This window comes from Saccopteryx leptura, chromosome 12 (assembly GCF_036850995.1).
Source record: "Saccopteryx leptura isolate mSacLep1 chromosome 12, mSacLep1_pri_phased_curated, whole genome shotgun sequence".
In the NCBI taxonomy this organism is placed as follows: domain Eukaryota; kingdom Metazoa; phylum Chordata; class Mammalia; order Chiroptera; family Emballonuridae; genus Saccopteryx; species Saccopteryx leptura.
In genome coordinates this window covers 14,044,855-14,062,959 of record NC_089514.1, presented here as the reverse complement: position 1 = coordinate 14,062,959, position 18,105 = coordinate 14,044,855, and the positions used below count along the sequence as shown (strand labels likewise).

The following is an 18,105-nucleotide window of genomic DNA, read 5'->3' as shown; positions in this document are numbered from 1 at the left end:
ATCCATTTTGCAGGTAGCACCCTATTTCTCACCAAATTTTTGGTAGAGAAAATAGCCTCTTTCAAGACAACACTGTCAAAGTAACTCGAAAATCAATATCCATCTCTGTTTCCTTCTAATGTTGACATTCCATCAGCATTTGTCATCCTTATCCTGGAAGTAAAAATAATCTCCCATCAAGACAATAAGAGCAGAATATAGAGATGACAATGTATTGTCCTAGGTGAATCCACCACCAGGTGCACCATACATAATGTTTCTTTCCCAATGAAAATCGCAAGGAACACATACAAATACTAGTCATTCTTTAGGTCTTAGTTTCTCTTTCTTACAAGATGTTCAAAGTATTTTTCAGAACATTCAGTGATCCCTTACAATAGTTCTTTTACAGAAAAGAACAGTGCTCTGATTTTAAACATGAGGTAGGAGAAGACCTCAGAAAGAGCTGGTGAAAATACGTCTGAATGTGGAATGACAGCTCAGGAAATACGTGGTGATAAAGACCACAAAGTTCTCAATTGCTTTTAGTTGCTAGAGTAGTCTTATAGTCATAATAAAGTAAGAATTCTTATAATATGATTTTCTAAAGCTATTTCATAACATGAGCTATTAATAAATCTTGCTGTGAAAAAAAGTATTAGGATTCTTCAAACACATCACCAGAACTTAGCACTTAAGCATATTATGCTATGATGAATATAAAAATACAACACTAAAACCAATGAATATATAGAAAGGATTATGAAAAATACTTATATGCTTGAGTTTAAGTCTATTAAACTCTACATGGAAATAAACTGAAAAGAAATAAAACTTAAAAAGTTCTGAAAATCAGAATTTGTTATCTTTCAATAATATCCATTATATATTGTATGTGTATATCTATGCATATACATACCTGTTCACACAGCAAAAAATAAGTACTAAAGCTTAAATACAGTAATATTTAATATGAATTATGAATATTCTAAACAAATTGGTCAATGACATGTTAAAGACCTTTGTGAGTTTTTTTAATTAAAAAAATTTTTGGATTATATATTAAAGTAAAATTGTCTTAAACTTAACCCATTCTAAGGACTGCAGCTCATTTCCAAAGTTTTTTTTAAACAAAATCAGTGTATTATTTATATTTATCTAAGATAATATAAATTAAGTGCTGCTTCTGAATTCATGTCTTCCCCCCACCCTTGACTTTTCTTGAATTAACTCAGAAAGTAAAGAATTCTGAATCTCTCTGTTTGTATAGGGTTATTCCCTTTTTAACCTGCATTAAGGTGAAAGGACACATTATTTTTCAAAATGGTCTTCCTCATTCTCCTTCTGTTCCAGAGATGATCCATCCCCTCTCCCCTCTCCCCAATTGCTTTTTCCATCCCAAGAAAGAGCTGCTGTATTATAAGGAGCTTTATTTCAACACAGGGGTCGCTGTTGAGTAGTGTAAGGTATTTTTCTCCCCAGGGGCTGAGTATTTGCAGCTATACCTGCAGGTTTCTATAAATTAAAAGGAGAATGTTCAACTTGTGTTTATGTAATAGAAAACTGAACTCCAAAGCAACCATGGGCATCAGGTAAACGTATCCAATACAATTTACAGACATAATTGAAAGCATTACAGCCTAATCAGACATCTAAAAGAAAAGCATGCTCAAATGTCTACAAAATCATTAGTTGGCAGCCATTCTATTACAATCACACATAATGTCAGTGGTGCCTTGAGCCTGTGCCAGTGACAACAGCATAAATTTTGCATCTCATTTCAGTGGTCATAAAATTAATGATCAGTTTAAAAATACTTCTTTGTAAAAGTTATTACACAAAGAAAAGACATGAATGTGTCCCTGTTATGTACTCACAAGGATAATTATGGTGTTGCTGCTCATTAATACTGTTTCTTGTTTCCCTAGAAAAGCATTTGATTTATCCCACAACTTTTAAAAGTTTAATTAACGATACAAAGTTAACAGTCTAAAAGACAATGATCCAAGACTTCTCATATTCAGTGGCAACTAAAATATCACAGAAAAACCAAAGCTTAATTGTACCACAGCAACATATTTCTCTGAAAAACATTTTAAAATTTGTAATAGTTGGGTTTGAATCACTGTTATATGTTCTATTTTATATGGCTCATTACCAATTAACATATTCCTAAATGCCTAGAGTTGAAGCCCAACAACAATGGAATAGTCACTACAGAAGTTGATTTAACCAACTTACTGCCTGTTTTGTCAAATACAGTCTTATTTTAAACATAATCAGGTAAACATTAAGCTAAATAATATACCTAAAATTCAGATATAACCATTTCCTCTTTGAGAGCATGAAAGACAAACTCGAGGGCAGGGAAGAATTACTTCAGTGAAAACAAATTAATTTCTAATTCCCTACTCAGTTCATTTGTCCAAACTAATTTCAGAAGTAATAAAATACAGCTAAATAGACAGCACTACTCATCTAGCTTGTCATTTCTTAAGGGAATCCGTAGTTTAATTCTTAAAGCGTGGGGAGATTTAGGTCAACACAAACAAGAAGATTCTCTTCATAACTCTTCTAACATAGGGACACTAATTTCGAGTGTGCAAATATGAAACAGAGTTTTAAAATAGGGATACCATTTCTCAAGCACTACCTCTGCAATATATTTCTTCTATACAAACCCTAAAACCTCAAATATGCTTAACAACAGTTGTACAAAGCCAGAGGTGGAGGGGTGGGGAGAGGGCTGCCAGGTACCTGCTCAGATTTCATTGAGGAGCTAACTTCCAGCAGAGCACACCCGATGTTAGGGAAGGTAAAAGTAGGTAAATGCCATCCAGACTTCTGACTTTTCTGCTGTCCTTAAGAATTCCATCAGGACAAACTAAAATGGGTCCCTTCTTACCTACCAGTCCAGATATTTTAAAAAGTAGTACTAGACTAAATAGGAGGATCACATTAAGATCTATGTATGTCTAACCAATATATTGTATACCAAAAACTAATATAATATTAAATGTCAACTGTAACTAAAAGATTTTTAAAAATTAAGACCATTTTTTTGTATTAAAAAGTGGTTTAGTCCATTAATAAACCTCATTATATAAATGACGTCAACAAAAACTGCTGCTTTCTAAGTAAATCTATGTATTTTAACAATAGCAATAGAGTCCTAAGGACAAAATCTATTAAAAACTTTTAATTAGAGAAAAATATTTTAAAGGAGAAAATGAGAGCTTTCTAGCTATGGCATCTAAAGGGAATTGAAAGCAATAGATTCACGTTTCTAAAGTACTAATATTTTACAAATTTGAAAAATTGTCTCATGTGAATACATATGTCCTTCTTTTAATAATTTATGACTTCCTCAAAAGTTATTTGAAAACTGAATTATAAATCAATATTTACTTAAATCCTCTTGATAAATGAAGTTGAATCTGAGAACATAACATTTAGTGAACACCTGCTATGTGTCATGCATAGGCATCTTCACATTATCGCAATCATTCTATAGAGAAAATAACCATACCTAAATCATCACTGGAATAAAACAAGACTAACATAAGGGTAAGATACAACTACAAGGAAGGCTTTTTTATCATGTACCTGAAATATATTACAAAATTATATTTTACATTCAGTCAGTAACCATCTTCACTGAACTAGTAATATATTTTCATTACAAAAATAATTTCAGGGCATATTTAAGAGACCTATGACCTTGTCAGGTGACACAGAACAAATTCTAAAATAATCATAATTCTATTCTTAAAAGAATTCTAAAATGTGCATAATCCTAATGCATTAGGCTTATATTCATATGTTCTGTACTTTATTTTACTAGGCTATATAGCAACTAGGAATAGGAAGTTAGGTTTAGTTTGTTATTCTGTCATGTATAATATCTGAGGGACACAAGAAGGTATTCTCTACTCTAAAAGGCAATATTTCAAATGAATAATAGGGACTAGACTGAGCAAGATGGGTCCTAGTTGCTTATATTCAAATCTTTCTTATGTACAAGCAAAATTAAGGAATTTAGAAAACCAACTGATCATTTATTCTAAAAGTCACAATTTGTCAGACCTCCTCAATGGGTAATCTAGACTTCAGGATAGGAAGAGATAAAAATGAGGACCTTAGGAAATTAAAGAAATAAAAAAAAATGTTAAGACCACAGCTTGCTATGGAAATGAACAGAAACAGCAAGTAGAAAATTAACATAATGGACAAGCTTCAACATCTAGGAGCCACTTTAGTAATACTTCTTACAATACAAACTATTATCATTCAAAAAAATAAAATTAAAAAAATGTTTAATCGTCTAAGATCTATGCAGCTTGGGGTCTGAAACAGTTTTAAGAACTAAAATATTGCAAACTATAAGTTCTGTATTGTTCTATCTTACGATGGGGATGGTGTCTACAGTGTTAGGGAGAAGGGAAGGCAGGAGGGAAGTAAGGAAGGCTAGTAGATAGCTGTGTGCCTCGGAGAAACTAACAGCTCACTTAATAGAAATAGAAATGAATGAATCTGAACTAATTTGTTTTATTTAGGAACTCACTACCTGGTCCTTTTTTCTCCCACAATGATATTAAGATAATAATTAACTGTCATTTGAAAAGGATAAAGTATGTAAAACAAGTGAGAAGTCCAAAGGTAAAAAGAAGGAAAACAGCCTCTGTTCACTTCACTGTGACCCCATATTGACCTGAGAGCGAGAGGGGGAAAGAGAAAGAACAAAAAAACAGCCAACAGGATTCTGCCCAGGTCTCCTTGGACGGAGACAATCCAAACCCCAAGGGGAAAATGGAAGGGGGAAAAGCAGCACCATCACAACACACGTGGATGTAAGGAATTTACTCAACAGAGAATCTGGTTATTAATAAATTCCTATTTTTGAAAAAAAAATGTATCTTATATTACTACTTTGCAACAATTAAGTGTGCGCCACCTACTACTGTTTACTATTCCTAACAAACTACAGGAATGGTCCTTCTAGAACAAAGCTGAATATACTTCGAGGGTAAAATGGCATAAAATTACTCAGCTTCTCCTTCCCTCCAAGGTATACATCTAATTTACCCACAGACTCGCTTCTGAACAGGCACTCTTAGTGATTAGCTAACTCGATATAGCAGTACTGAACCACATATGACATTCAGAGGAAAATTATTATGGGGAATCTCTGAATTCTGTGTTGTTTGAACTCTTATTCTAGGCTCATTTTTCAGTTTCTATCAAATACTAAATAACCTTCCATTCTCTTTAGAGACAATGAATGTATCTCGGTAATGTAATTTTAATATCTACACACCTGAACAAATCCTAAACCAGAATACCAAAGGGAAAGTTTCTACCCTATTTATTATTGAATCACGTGCAATCATACAATGACTTCATATTATCATGCTTTCTTAGTTTAAATTATTTTTAATATATAAATAAGTCACAATGAGAGTGTGATAAATAATCCCTAGTACAAAATACACCTTTTAAGAAGAGAGGCAAAATCGACTATTCCTCTTTAAATAGTACAGTGTATAAAAGTTATAACTAAAATGTATACATTTATTATTTCTATATTTGATTAAGCAAAATGCAACATCATTAAACCCACAGTTTAGGGTTTGTTATAGAATAAAAAAGTGAGTATTTGTGGGAAGGAGGAATTTCCCCATTCTTTCATGGTGTTAAAAAAAATTAATATGGAAAAAAAATCTCATTCTCTCAATCACAACAATCTTGATGATTTAATGTGAAAAGTACTGTTTGATTCTAGGCTTGTCAGGCTAAGTACTTGGTTTACTGAAACTGTCACTATATCACTTATCAGCTGGCAGAGATAGGGATTACTCTGTGGTATCTGCTAAACCCCGTTAGAAGATGTCACACTGTTTTCCCCCAAATGTGGATCCTAGCTCCATGTAGGTTAAGTGACCTCGTGTTGTGACCCTCATACCAGAATTCACAAGATTCAGGTCGTGACCTGTGAATTAGCATCATGCGAGTAAGGGCCATACCTAGTTTCCCTTACAGAACTGAAGACATGAAAAAGCAGGAACTTCCTACACCTTTCCTGATCTGGTTTCCAGTGTGCTAAGCAGCTGTCTCTCAAATCTAAAGGGAGACAATCAGGTGGCCGAGCACCCTCACATATTTCAAAAAGAAAGAAAGAAACTGAATTCCTGTCTTTAAATATATCTATTTATTCATGTCAAAAGGATAAGAAAAACCAGCACTTGAAAAAGATTTTACTCATGTTTGCAACAAAAATTGACCCTGTTTTTAAAATAAATATCCTTAAAGAACATTATGCATTCCCAGCCACGGGGCCTCGTGCTCCATCACCACCATGGAATCAGCCCAGCAGCGTTGAATGGTGTTGGGTTGGTAACTCGCCTCTGCTTTGCTAAATTATTCCATGTGTAACTGCAAGTGTACACCTTTCCTAACCAATTTCTGCTACAGTGTACTCTCAGACACATAAAACCTAAGAATGTTAAACACAGACAATTTCTTCATCAGAAGATTGCGCACATAGATACTGCATATGCTTTTTAATTTTTTTCTCAGCAGGGGGAGCTAGCACTCTCATCTTGAAAGTCTAAGTATACAAGTCAGATATTTTCAATGCGATCATCTAACACATACTAAAATGTGATAGTTGGAATCAAAATGGAAATATCTGACCATCACATTTTAGTATGTGTTAGAATGATCGTACTGAAAATTTCCACAGGAAAAATAATTTCAAGTTTGACAAAATTGAAAATTTACCTTTGTCTTGAAATTCCGGAAGATAACTGCAAAATAAAACAAGAGCATTATATTTTAAAATGAGGACCACCTAATCAAAACAAGATCAAATAAGTGACAGTAATTCAACGCTATTTTAAAATGTATATTATAAACATAGATGGTAAAACTACTTCCTGCCCTGAAATGACAATTCCAAAAGTTTTATGGCTTTATAATAAAAGGAATTTTAAAGACCTAAGTTACATTGGTAAAATCAGAATGTATCGTTAATACTTACAATTTACATTTATTCATTTCAGTATCTGGAAGTTATTTTTCAAATTTATATTAAAATTCTCAATATATATCATTATTTAAACCAAATATATTCTCACCTAATCAAAATAAACAGTTGCATTTTGCTGAATGCCTACAAAATACATATTCAAGGACCTTTGCAAAAAAAAAACAATCCCATATTATGATAGTATATCTATTTTTAAAAGCTATTAGAGTAAAAGTGTCTTGTCCTTTAAAAATACTTAACAACAATTAAATAACAACTTTAAAACTTAATTCAATGATAATCAATTCTTTATTAAAACAGTAATTACAAAGTTGCTTCTGAGTAAAAACGTAGTAATAAAAGGCAAGTAAGTGACTTACATAGACTTTACATCTTTTATCTTCTTAATAAGAGATTCCCTCTTTTCCTTTGCTTTCTTGGATAAATTTTCTCCTCTCAGTACATCCGCTACAAATGTTTCAACATCTACACCATAAAACATAAGAAACAGGATACAAATTATAAGAAAGAATCATTTTTTGTGAAGACAAATAGGACAATGATTGTTTCTACCCATAAGTGTTAATATCTGTACAATTTGTTACAGTTATTTATCAATCCAAAGCATAACAGTTGCAGCATGTTTCAAATACTAAGTTGGCCAAATTTGTTCACCACTTAACTGATAATATTTGTACCCGCTACTTATTCTTACCACAGCAAATGCTATTTGAATGTCTGGCACCATTAAACCAGAAAGAAGTACACAAGTTTTAATAAACTATGGTGCCCATAAAACAAATTCTCTCATATAAAAGCAAGCACAGAGCTTTCATGCATGTGTTACTACCATTTTATAGTATTCTGTGAGTTCCTGTATGAATTGGTCATTCACAATATTGTATCAATATAAGCTAACGTCTGTGGCAAGGGCCTGTTTTTCCTAGAGTAATCTATTTCCAGGTGTTTAATGCTTTAAAAGAAAAAAAAATCCCCTTTTCTAGCCAAGATTCTCAAAATCAAACCCTCCTCCTTCCTACCTGCCCCACCCACTCTCGCCAGCTCACCCTCAATAAAAAAGATAATCAATTGTGTGGTTTTGTGTGTTCTAGCTTCCTGCCTTGGTATCACCACCTGAAAATTTTTCTTTAATAAAGGAATAAGAAGCAACAATAGAGTCATCCACTATTTAAAAATAAGTAGAAATAAGATTTCTATGTCCTCATATAACATTTCCACAGTCTTTTTTTGTTTGTTTTAATTTGGTAAACTTCTAAAGTATTCTGCTATCTAGTTCTGTCTAGTATACAATCCAACAAGTCCTTACTGGTATGATTCTGTAAAGCTCCATTCTTACTGTTCATGAAGTATTGTACAAATTTAAATTAATTTTATATACAGAATTTCAAATCTCACTTTATGATGAGATTTAGATAACATAGAGGATATCATAAAAATTTTCAAGTCGGTGTGACTGTAAACCATCCATATTTCATATTGAAGAAATGTGTGTATGTTTTACTTTCTTTTTACTTCACTATTTTGCCTCCAAACTCACACTGATAAAAAAAAGATGGCATCAAAACACACAATAATATTACATCTATTAATTCAAAGCAGTACAGCAAATAGTCTTTCAACTGTACTTGCAATTAGTAATTTAAAACCTAGTGTTTGGGATAGAATGTAATCTATTTTAAATTCTTGATTACAAAAGTATCTTGATCCAATGAGCAAAGCTGATTAAACTGTTATTCTATACATTCACAATAAATGTATAAAGGTAATTTCCCCCTAAATCAATATGACAAGTGAAAGAATTAAAATTTAATCTTGATATATTTTTCTTAAATAGCTTTCTGGTTTTCATGTTAAAAGTTAAGTATCAAAACAAAAATGAAAGCAAAGTGTCACAGCTTCTCTTTCTTTGAGCTGTCCATATTTTGGAAGAAGGGGACACAGAGACATAATCCAGCACCAGTGCAAATTAGACCCAGACTTCTAAAGCGAGTTCAAAATAATGAAACATTTTTTAAGGGCTCTCCTCTAAAATCTTTCAATTTTGTACCCAGAAGAGCAAGCAACCTTTCAACATTCAGACAGTAGCTGAAATGGAAGAGATCACTGGCTGCACGGAGCTGTTACAATCACTCTACTAAGGAAGTGGAGTAAGGGAAGGAGCAGCATCTCTACTGATCCTTTCTTCCAACTGGACTCAGGACTGCGGGAATCTCTAGCACAATGATTGGTGAACAGTCTGCTTAATGTTACTTTCACTCGGTGCTTGTCTTTAATTCCCTCATCCGCGAGTATTTAATTGCCTATTTTACATTTTCATTATACAATCCAAGTTTAAGCAAACGGGATCTTATTTTCTATCTGGGGAAGCTATAACAGAACGAATTACAGCCCTAGAGTTATTTCTTTAAAAGGTCGTTTCAGTTCTATAACAACAGAAAACATAAAAAGCTGGGATGCTCTCTATAAGTGTTTCCTAACAGTCTCAAAAAACGTTTATAAAATACCATTCCTTCCTACTATTTCATGAGAAAATACTTGTTGAGAGAGAAACTGCAGGGGAAAAAAAAACAACCTATGTTGTTTGTTTTTTCGGTGTGTGTGTGTGTGGAGGGTGGGGGGAGATTCAGAGAGTGGGCAAGGAAAAAGATCTACATTTTTATAGTAGTCTTAATGTATTTATTTCTAAACTTATCCCAGAAAGGAGGCTTAAAGTAACTGAAAAGACTTAATAAACATTAATTTTAAAAGAAACACTTCTCAAAGGAGAGGAGGAAAGCGTAAGAACTGCTTTGCTGGTTTTTCTTTTGTAACAAATAAAAGCTTTAAAGTGGGGGCGATGACGACAATAATCTTAGTTTGTTGGTTCCCGCTGTATTCAGTTAGGCTTTTAGGTTTTTAGAATCTGTTTTCCCCCCCTCAAACCCACACTGTTTACACTTATTTTCGAATCCAACGAAATCAGCCTCTCCAGGCACAGGAATCGGACGTGCCGGGGGCCTGCGGCCAGGTCCCAGCGCAGGGCCAGAACGGGCGCTGAAAAGTTACTGGGGCTTTACTGGGAGATGCTTGGGCGCTGAGGTCCACGACATTCGACACGCGGAGTGCTAAACCCCGGGGTCCCCGTCATCGGAGCTGTGAGAAGGGAGCGCTGGGCTTGGGGCAGCGCCTCGCCAGACAAATGGGACTGGATCTGCTGCGGCTTTGTGGCTCAGCGCCGGGGTAATATTTCAAAAGCGAGCAATAAAAGTCCTGGGCGAATCAAGCGCTCCTCTGGCTGCTTGGAAAAGAGATTTGAAGCTTTTTATTGTGCTGTGAATAGCCCTGCAAACGGTCAACTAGCGAGCGCGGTAGCCCTCTCTACCTTCCTTCAGGGGTCGTGTCCCCGGGTTAATATGTAGATTTCACTGACTCCAGACTGCCTATAATTCGGGGAACAGCCATAATTCGATTACAAGAAAAGGTCAGCCTGCCTTCTCGCTTGCCTCTAGGCCTGGTGAGTTAGAATGCCTTCTCCTCGGAGGGAGGGGTCTCCATGCACGCACGCACTCCCCGCGGGAGAGGCAACGCAGCTCTCCGAGGGCCCCACGCATCAGGTCTCAGCCCCGCCACCCCGGGCCCGCAGCCTCATACACTGCATGCAGGTCAGAGCCCCGAGCGCCCCCAGAATGAGCCCCATCTCCATCAGCCTCTGCCCCTAAGTCATCACAGAGGAGAAAGTCACCCCAACGAATGTATGTATGTGGTGATTTTTGCTCCAGCCACACTGTCAAAAGTAAACCTTCTCCCAGGACCATACAGATTTGGGGGAGAGGGCCTCAAAAAAGATCAGATTTACAATTGCTCTGTAGATATTGTTAAGGTCTAAAAACAAAATTAAAAGGTGACATCATGTCTTGGCTCAGCAATCCTCAAGCAGTTAAGTTAGAAACCTCTCAACAGACATCTCAACCCCTAATAGGCACTTAACACACACCAAACCACCAAATGGCACTTCAATTGTCTTTTCTGTCTTTCTTTTTTTGTACATATAGACCCCCTAGGAAAAAAAAATGCCACCTGACTGGGTAGGACAGGTAGCTCACACACACACAAACACATACACACAGGCTAACTGCCTTCTACCAACTTCCGTACACAGTGAAAAGGTGACACCACATGGGGTTAGAAGTCTTTAAATTCTTGCAAACAATAAATAAACTGTCAGCTTCTCAAAGCTGAGTACACAGCCTAGGTCCCCCCTCTTGAAGAAAGCGGATGTTTGACCACTTGCCTTTCCCATCCTTCACCAGCAAACAGCCTGGAATATGATTTCCAGGCCAGAGGTTGTAAACAAGTCAAAGGTAACACCTGGTGTCTCCCGCCTGTCCCCCAGCCACCCAGTACCTCCCTGAGTGTGTATACACATGCACGCACACACACTCACACACAGAGGGCCTCTGTGATGGTCTGAATTGTATAGGAAAGGGAGACAAGAACTGAACTGAATCAACTACCATTTGCTCAGCCCCAGACCAATAAGGGTAAAACCAATCACACTGCACCCCAAAAGGCTTTATTACTTAATTCCACATCTTTACTTTCTGAATTCTGCCAGGTTTCAGTCTGCATTCACTGAGGTCTGATCACCAAACTTAATGTAGTAAAGACCCCAGCCAAATGGTAAGCTGGCATCAGAACAAAAAGACATGCTTTTCTTCCCAGTTAAAAGGGGATGTGGAGGACCAAACACACCTACAGGCAAAAACATAAAATTCAATTAAACTGGGCACATGCAGATCAATGGAGCCGAATGCCCAAAGTTGGAAAATGGTTAATTGAAAAGTTATTGATTGCTCTAATCAATGTCTTTGTCCTGATTACCTCACACTTTTACAGGTTCTAGTTGAACTGAGGACTTCTCAACATGGAGGAACCAGCATGAACAAGCACAGGCGTTCTCCTAGAAAACATACCTGATTCGTACCATCCTGTCTTCTGACAAAATTGTCAGAATTGGTTTTGGAGGCTAAATGATTTATTTTGATAGAAAACTGGGCTGTTGAAGGATAGGGATGAACATCTTTCACTTCTAAAAGATGGCTCTTGATAAATAGCACCTTATAATAATCAAAATCTTTTTACCATACATTTCCAAAGAAGCCACAGTGAATAACACATTAGTCTGAGATTTACACTATATTCACTGTTAGGCAGCATCTATTATAGTGTGTTCAGTATGTGATTGAAAAAGAAATGTAAACTCAGTGGAATGAAAAAAATAGACTTGGCTTTAATTGAAAAAGACAAACTAAGTGAATAATGAGTATATAAAAACTAGCCTATGCCACTTTTATCACCCATATATGACACTTAATCTTAAATTTATGAGAGACAAGTGAATTGTTTTTCAAATCACCAGAGGTTTTTCCTACTCTGTTGTTTCTATCTTCTTTCTAGTAATACTTTAGTGCTGATAATGTAGAGATAAACTCATTTGAAAAAAATTTATATATTCCTCATTTTTAGTACATTTAGTTTCTCCTTTTTAACAAGAAAACAGTGATAATTTGGATTAACCATAGAAACTGTTTGTACTATCAAGAGTCTTATTTAGTAATCTGAAATGAAAATACTTCTGATGGAAAACCAGGTGGAAAACGAACCAGTCCCAAATATCCCCTCCTAAGAAAAAGTAGGATAGCATATGCTTAAGACAGGCAAATAATTTCCCTAACATCACCTCTTAATTCATCTATGTTATTTGACTCACACAAAAAAAAGAAAAAACAAACCTGTGAATTTCTGGTCCCTTGATTTACAAACACATTTTCATATTTCTAGAAGAGAATCTTTAAGCGGTATCATAGACTGATTTCATTTTGAGATAAAATGTTCTCATATCAACTTTACACTCATTAGCTATTACTGCCAAAATGGGGCCAGTTTGTTCTTGCTGTAGAAAAATCCAGGTGCTTTGAAGTAGGTGACTATTGGTGACTCAGTAGGTGGCACTCTTCCCTTTATATAATCAGCCAATGCCCGGAAAAAAAGTTAGGAGACACTAGATATATAACATAAATAATTCACACAGGAAAAATAAAGCCAAAATGTTGACTAAATTATAAATGGAACTTTGGAAAGGTAGAAATCGGAAAGGTAGAAATCTAACCATACTACTCTTAGTATGGGGGGGAGGGGAAATTCTGCCTCTATTTCAACTGAATTGCATCCTTTACCTAGTGCCCCTAAAGGGATTATCAATTATAACATATGAAGGTTTTTTTTAAATGTTCCAGATATCCCCAATAGGGGAAATGCAATATTTCAATTCAAGACTACCAGATGAACAGAATCTCAAAGTCACTTTGCAGAAACCATATAGCCACTTTGTTGGGGTTTTTTTTGTTTGTTTGTTTTTTACTTTGGTTTTGATTTTTCAGAGTACTGATATCCACTATATTCTTCTTTTAACATTGGTTTCATTTTTCTAATTTAATAAAAAGACACTACGTCTCCCTATGACTTTCCTTTTTAAATGCAGTGTCCTAAAACAAATAAATGAGAATATCTGATTGCAAACCACTAACACTCCAGTATTCAAAGGGTGATTAAACAAACGAGGGAGGTTGAGGGGCCAGTGATTCCAGTTCCTCTCACTTTCTTGGCTGCCTGGAGGAAAAACTCACATAAATCAAGATTATTCTTGCTGTTAGTCCTAGTCAAAATATTTGGATGTAGGAGAAGATTAAATGGACAAGATTTGGGGGTTATCCTTTGATTCTAATTATCCAAGCTAAACCTGTTCTTCCATTGTTGTGAAAAAAAATTTACACAATGCAAAATACAGATCACGTAGCATAGAAATGTATACTTGAAACCTACATAATCTTATTAACCAATGTCACCTCAGTAAGTATTTAAAAAATTAATTTAAAAAGTTAAAGAATACCTGCATAGGGCAGTTGAAAATTTGCCTTTAACAACAAAATTCTGTAAATGTTTTTCTATTCATGACACAAAGAATAATTCAAGACTTTTATTTAAAAAGTATAGGCTTTTGAGATTTAAATACTGATTCCATAAAAAGAAATAACTATAAATAGTCACTTGTTCAAGTGACTATCATTAAATGCAAGTTAAGAATGATAGCCTCTATGAGTTTTTGCATTTCTATAGAATACTCTTTTTATGGGGGAAGGAATGAGAAGCAGGGTGGGAGAGCCTAAAACTGTTATAATCAGAAAGAAAATAATTAGTAAGAACACATTCAAGCACCTACCTAACATGAAGCACTTAAAATGTCAAACATTTAACGCACATGACATACAATGATTTGAATAATAGATACATGAACTACAAAGGAAAATGTCCAAACAATCTTATTTTGAAAGGCATTATCTTTTGACTCTATGTTCTTTTTTCTGAAGGCAAGGGATTTTAAATGCCTGAAAAGTATAGGCGCTTATCTTTTCTACCTGGAATTCTAGGACAGTGCCATGCAATCCAAGAGCTCTCAGTTGTTAACTACAACCAACCAATAGCTCTGTTCTTAACTTCAAAGAAAGAACTAGGTAAGCCAGTAATATATCTAAATTTCAAACCAGTACCGACTCTTTTTCTATAGTTTTAATAATTTTATATCTAACCATGTACTATTACGCAACACAAATCATCATGCACAATTCCAACAAATTTTTTTTGGATGAAAAATGAGAAAAATGAGAGCATTTCTTCTTGAAAACTTCCTTACCACATAAAAGATTTTAATTACAGTCAAACATAAAACGTTAACTTTCTTTGAATAAGTTTCAAAAAAAGGAAAAAACACTGCATCACTTCATTTCTTTAAAATATATTTCTCTTCTATCCATAGATCATGAAAATATCTTCTGGAAATAAAAAAAATGTAAGCCAAATTTATAATCTACAAAATGTTAATGTTTTAATATTCTTTTTAATGTTTCATGTATTTTAATGTGCAGTGTACTTTAATAATATGAAATATTGGAAATGTCAATAAAATCGCTTTTAAAGTGCTGATTTCAGACATTATGCAAGTACATTACCTGACTAAATAAAAAGATGGCTCCAGTATGCAGGAAGTTAGCATTGGCGGATAATTTAAATATTATGTAATTCTCAGCTTTCAATTAAATCACTCAAATAAGTGCCACATGAAACACTTGTAATAAATGGGTATCAGAGAATAAAGGGTCTAAAACTACATATCACACGATCTGCAAATGTATGATTATGTATCAAAATAGCAAAATGTCTACTGTGGGAGCTGTCAAGCTTTAAAAGCTTGCACCCAGAGGTATGTACTTTATTTCTTAAACACAAAATCGTAATTTAAAAAGGAGGGGCGCATTCAGTCCTAGACCTAAAACATCCTGAAAATGGTAACATCCATGTTTGGAGTAATGATAAATACTACTCTAATCTGGTTATTAAAATAATACTATAAACAATAATACTTGAAGCAATTACAGCATTGTAACAACAAAATATTAACAGTAGTAAAATAGTATTCATGTGAAATTCTAATATAATGGAATAAAAGCTGTCTTTTCAGTTCTTTCAATATGTCCCTTAGTGGTATCTATGAATGACAATAGCATTTCTTAGAGCAAAATACTAACCTACCTCAAATACATTCATCACACTGTATCATGTTCACACAAACTGTCTGCATCCATATACCATTGATTTTATTTTCTTTATCACATGCATGATGCTAACCACCATAGTATAACAGCATGTTAGATTTGGTCTACCACTCTAATTGTAACTTACTATTTCAAATGTCACATTTAGATACTGCTTTTTAAAAGTTAAAATAACCAACCTGTAATATCAGCATCTAAGAGAAACTCTTTTAAGCCAGATATTTATGACCAATATTCAAAGATAAATACTTAAGGGACAACTAAACTAAAGCTATCAAAATTCAGAATTCTGATGTATGCATGACAAAATGAATAATGATAAGAATTCCAGAGCATCAGGATAGGTAAGATTTGTGTTAACTTAATTTCTACCTTATGCAAAAATACACCTTTTCCACTGACCCTTAGTTGCAGTACACATTTTCCTATCTACTGCATAGCCTTGAAGAACTGCATCTTTAAATCCTAAAGTAAGTTCCTATAAATGGTCATTTAAAACTGAAAAGGGGAAGATGAGGGTGCAAAGATGAAGTACTTTCATCGTGACACAGGAAGTTGGATTTTAACACATCCTTCCTTTTTAATGTGTTACTCAAGCTGAAGACAAGTGGCCATTTGAGAATCAGGCCCTCTTTGAAAGTCTTAAATATGAGCAGACTGAATGTTCAAGAAAAATGGAGGTGTATTCTATTCCGTAACCTCTAACACCTGTAGCTCAGACATCTCTTTGCATCTTTACACCCTTCTTCCTCATTGGCCAGGCCAACAAAACCTACTTCTTTGCCTACTGATCCCTTCCCAGTTCTCACACTTGCAGTTATATCCTCTTTCTCACTCCCTCTCCCCCCTCCCTTGCGCTCGCGCTCTCTCTCTCTCTCTCTCTCTCTCTCTCTCTCTCTCTCTCTCTCTCTCGCACACACACACACACACACACACACACGGTGCATACACAATAGTGTAATTCATCAATAAGGGCTCCCCCACCATCCTTGCACTAAAAATTCAACACACACGCCCTCTCCCATTCACAGACCCGCTCCCCAATCCTAGTCCCATTCCCACTGGCCAGGAGACGTCGAGGACCAGGGGAGGGAAGGTAGAGACTCTGAATGCTTCTGGCCCCAGCGGCTCGCCGTCCCCTCGCCCACGCCCCCGCCCAGCAGCGCTACCCGCCCCCTTCCCGCTCTTTACCTGCCAACAGGTTCCTAATTTCCTCTGGGAGGGGATAGGGAGAGGAGGCACTGCTGGGGTTGGGCATATCAGGGAGCGCGGGGCGTGCGAGGGGAGGACCTGTGCTGAAAGAGTAACCGATCGGCTGGGGCTGCGGCTGCGAGCTAGACTCTGGCTAGCGCTCCCGGTAAGCACAGCGGGGCTACGATTCCGGGCACTGCCGGGCCGGGGCTCACAACAAGGAAGTCACTGAAGCCCCAGCCGGCAGCTGCTGGACTCTCAGTCCAGCCCCGCCCGCAGGTCAGGGCGGGGCGGGGCGACAGGCGGGGCGGAGACCCGAAGGCCTGAGGTGCCCAGTTGCGCATGTGTATCCCTCGGTTTTCCTAACATCGGAAAAGAGCCTCTGGACAGGCCACGCCCACCTCACGTAAGGGAATGGGAGGAGGAGCGGCCGATGGGAATGGAGCGGACAGCGGCCGCACCACCTGACCCGAGTCCTGAAGCGGCTTGCCGCCATTTTTGTTACTGGTGCCGCCAAAACTGCTGACCATTTCCCCAGGATCTCGGAAAAAACGGTATTTCTAGTGCTTCCAAGTTTTCCGATTACGAGACCTCGTGGCCAACCGTCTGCGTCGCCGAGGTTTAACACCTTGCTTAGTAATAGTTCAGGAATTTTCAACGTCCCTGAACTATTATGGCCTTCTTTGTCTATTGAATGAAGGTAACAATGTTCCATTTTCCGCCAGTCTTCCCTGAGAAGCCCGTCGGAAGAGCGATCTGATTGGCTCTTAATATTACTTTTTTACCTAATTCGGATATTTGGGGTGATTGATTTCCCCCACTGAGAACGAAGAATGGGGTGTTCTAGTCACTATCCTTTTGAGTTAACAATAATAATAATAATATATAATGAAAGCTAAATAAACAGATATCACTGTCCATCTATAAGCATTAAATTGCTGGTGATTAGTAGAATGGAATTATAAAATTGTTCACTCCAACCTGATCGTTTAGTCAACAAATTGGATGTCTTCTATCTGTAAATCTCTCGAGTTTTCTCAAAACCCCCAAAAGACACGTTCTAGTGCTTGTGTGTGTGTGTGTGTGTGTGAAATACAAATATATTTATATTTCTTCCGATAGGAAATACCATGGCAAAGCACTTTCCTAGATGCTACTGTTGTATTTTGAAGATTGTATTGTGGCTCCAAGCACAATGTAAATTGTTTATTCCTCTACTCTCCCACCCTGACTAAATCA

The 18,105-nt window shown here is 36.2% G+C and overlaps 1 protein-coding gene across 3 annotated transcripts in view; it reads right to left on the bottom strand.

The window, feature by feature from the left end:
* The window catches only part of SKAP2 (src kinase associated phosphoprotein 2), a 159,865-nt gene extending 142,669 nt beyond the window's left edge, over positions 1 to 17,196 (bottom strand). For 2 of the 3 annotated variants that reach the window (XM_066354082.1, XM_066354083.1), the window contains exons 1-3: positions 16,867 to 17,196; positions 7,387 to 7,492; positions 6,760 to 6,785 (exon numbers count right to left, since the gene is read on the bottom strand). In XM_066354082.1, the coding sequence (XP_066210179.1) occupies positions 6,760 to 6,785; positions 7,387 to 7,492; positions 16,867 to 16,933 (199 nt within the window). In that variant the 5' untranslated portion in view covers positions 16,934 to 17,196. The remainder of the gene's footprint in view (positions 1 to 6,759; positions 6,786 to 7,386; positions 7,493 to 16,866) is intronic. The other variant, XM_066354080.1, reaches the window with a different exon arrangement.
* Positions 17,197 to 18,105: the final 909 nt, after the last annotated feature.